This window comes from Artibeus jamaicensis, unplaced genomic scaffold (assembly GCF_021234435.1).
Source record: "Artibeus jamaicensis isolate MK-2021 breed Jamaican fruit bat unplaced genomic scaffold, CSHL_Jam_final contig_64, whole genome shotgun sequence".
Classification (NCBI taxonomy): Eukaryota; Metazoa; Chordata; class Mammalia; order Chiroptera; family Phyllostomidae; genus Artibeus; species Artibeus jamaicensis.
The window spans coordinates 309,447-312,770 of record NW_026521911.1 but is presented as its reverse complement, the minus strand read 5'-3'; the positions used below and the strand labels follow the sequence as shown (position 1 = coordinate 312,770).

At 39.4% G+C, this 3,324-nt stretch overlaps 1 protein-coding gene across 1 annotated transcript; it reads right to left on the bottom strand.

Annotated features, from left to right (window-relative positions):
* Positions 1-1,130: 1,130 nt before the first annotated feature.
* Positions 1,131-2,099, bottom strand: LOC119042117 (olfactory receptor 52B4-like). The gene is given in 1 exon segment (XM_037135710.2): positions 1,131-2,099. A coding segment is annotated over 1 exon segment (969 nt).
* Between the last annotated feature and the right edge of the window lie 1,225 nt (positions 2,100-3,324).

Here is a 3,324-nt window from a genome sequence, read left to right as displayed (position 1 = left end):
CCCGCTTATTGATTACTTGGGTGCAACTGGTACTCGTGGACACCTCATGTGCCTGTAGCCGATTGGCTCTGTGGAGCGCACAGGTTCCTGTAATCAATGCAATGTTTTTAGCTAGAAGCCAGGTGTAAGGTTCCCAACAGTTGATTTTGAAAACATGGGGGTTTGTACATATTTATTTCTAATAGACAGTCTAAAGTGAACTGAGTGAGGAGTTTCTAGAATGAGAATCTGTTTCACTATGTCAGATGGTATTGATGTGTCATGTACCATGTAGGCCAAGTACTGACCATTGGATCCTGCAGTGTGAAGGCTACTGTGTGACATGCAGTCCATGGCAAAGAAAAAGTGCCTGACTGGTGTAAAATCAAGAGAAATAGAGAAGTAATTAAAACCAGAATGTATAGGTGACTCTTTTAAGGCATTTTACTGTAATTGAGAAGGTGAAAGAAGGAGAAGATCAGGAAGAGGAGGAGGAAGAAGAGGAGGAGGAAGTGGGGGAGGCAGGGGAGGAGCGGAGAGAGGGAGGAGTAGGTGGGCAGAGGAAAAGCTATAGGGGAATGTGGATGCCAGAGGTTTTTCTTTCTTCCTTTGCTCCTTGCCTCTCTCCTAACCTCTCTACCACATCGAAGCATGAAATAAACCAGTAAAGAATAGTCCAGCAATAATCCATAGTTTTTATCTTTTCAAATACTCTCTAGATGTATAGACTTGGAATTACTTAAAAAGGTGAACTGGTTTATTTCTTAGACTCTGAGTGAAAAAGCTCACTGTGGCTCAAAGAAATTGATTGTATATTATTGATCAGAGACTTTAAAAGCATGGAGTAGCCAAAGAACCTATACATGACCCATAGACATGAGCAATGATGTAGGGATTACTAGAGGGAGTGGGGGCTATTGGGTGGAGGGGAAAGTGGGAAAAGTTAGGACAACTGTATAATCAAACAAAATCAACTGTATAATCAAGCATAATCAACAAAATATATATTTTTTAAAAAGCGTGTCCCAAGCTCCCTTGTGGACTTGCTTCAGGAACATATATGCAGTGAGAAATTTATCTAGTCTTAACTGTCCCTCATCTGCTAGGGCTTCTAAAATTAATCTCATGTATGGCTAGAAATATTGAGGAAACTACTCTGGTTCCCATTTCCAAAGACATATTTTTTTAGGAAACAAGACATGAGTCACCTGGTCCCAGATCTGTTTGGTCTTGATCCCATAAATGATGGGATTCAGCACAGGGGGCACAAGAACACAGACGTTGGCCAGCAGTACATGGATGTGGGGTGAGATGTGCTGCCCTAACCCATGAGTGAGGGTTGAGAAGATCCCAGGCCCATAAAAGAGGATGATGACACAGACATGGGAGGCACATGTGTTGAGAGCTTTGTGGCGAGCATCTCAGGATGGGATGTGAAAGACGGCATGGAGAATAAGCACATATGAAACAAAAATTAGCACAACATCTAAAATCACTGTTGATATCAGGACAAAAATTCCATACCAAATGTTTATTCGTATGTCACTACAGGAATATTTGGCCAACCCAGTGTGCTCACAAACAGTGTGTGGAAGAATGTTAGTTCTGCAAAAAGTCAGTTTTTTCAGAAGAAATATTATGGGGAATATTGTACAGTAACTTCTCAGAAAGATGGCAGCACCAATTTTCCCAATCAGTGCATGTGTAAGAATGGTGGTGTATCTCAGTGGGTAGCATATGGCAATGTAGCGGTCAAATGCCATCACCAGCAAGATCCCTGACTCAGAGATGTAGGTGGAATGGATGAAGAAGAGCTGAGTGATACAGCCGTTTAGGGAGATCTCCCCTGCATGGAACCAGAAAATGGCCAAGGCCTGAGGTACAGTGCACATGGAGAGGACAAGGTCTGTTCCTGCCAGCATGCAGAGGAAGAGGTACATGGGTTCATGGAGGCTACGCTTGGTGAGAATAACAAAGATGAGAAGACTGTTTCCAAGCAGGGCAATGACATAGGAAATGAAGAAGGGGATGGAAATCCACCAGTACTGGTCCTCTAGGCCTGGGATGCCCAGTAAGTGAAAGACCGTGTAGCTAACACCAGTGTGGTTTAAGGTAGTCATGCCTGGAGCATATGACCTAGGACCTCACTTTTTGTTTACAGACACAATCAAAATTTCCAATTGTACTCAAACTTTATAGCTCCTATCTGATTCTTTCCCATAATGAATGTTCCAAGAACATCTAGGATAAGAAAATAAAGGTTATTTTTATTTTTATTTTTTTTAGTAAGGCAACAGTAAAATAACAGCCAACTAAAATAATATGGTAAGCGAACATATTAGAGGCACAAACTACTATGGGAATCCGACAGAATGGCTAATTCACTTTATTTGGCTGTAGTATATCTGTGGATGGAGGTGAAATAGGTGGAGAATGGAATGAAGTCATTGGCAGTTGAAAGAAAGACTGCTGTCATACAAATATTTAATGAATGTAAAATAGTTTGCAATCTTGTGTTGTTGTGTGATTGCTTCTGTTATGCAGTGGTAAAAGGAGAGAAACAAAAGTATATTGGCTCTGATTACAAATTAAAGAACTCGGATGCTGTACTAGGAGAAGATAGTCAACCACCATGAGTTTTAAATTGAAAAGCATTAGTTATCACTCTGCTTACTTAACATCAGACAAAAAGTCCTAATGTTTTCAAATATTTATCTGAGGCCCTATAGTCCTTTAGTATAAATGGGATCCTCTCCTATTTACTCCCCAGGAGGTTATCTGACATCAATATATAACTTACTCACGTACTTCAAATGCAGTCTTCATAGCCTAGGATGTGGCGAATCAAGGTCTCTGAGTGTTGGGCATCAGGGAGCAGAGATATTTATGTATTTGCCTGAAGGCTCCAAGGGAAGTCAGTTCCACAGGGAACTAACACTTTTTACAAACCACCCTTCATCACATACACGTGAGTTAAGATATTGTGGCTCTTCATATCTGCCAATAGCATCCCTTCCAAACAACTCCATCCCTGGATTGGGTTGCACATATATTACTTCCAATGAATAACTGTTAGGGTTATTACACTATGTATTTCTGTTTCTGTTTTCATGACAATTAGTAAATAATCCTATTTATATTACCACATATAAATTGACTATAACATATGTAGATTATTTTAAAATCCCTTATTTTTACAAGGTTTTCTCTGTGATTTTGACAAATTTAAAATGAAATTTGTTTTTTTTTATATTATTTTGTAATGTCTTCCAATTACTTTTTGCATTTAGGAACGTAGTTTTATTTTTAAAAAATAATTGCACAAATTATATTGTAGCTTTACTC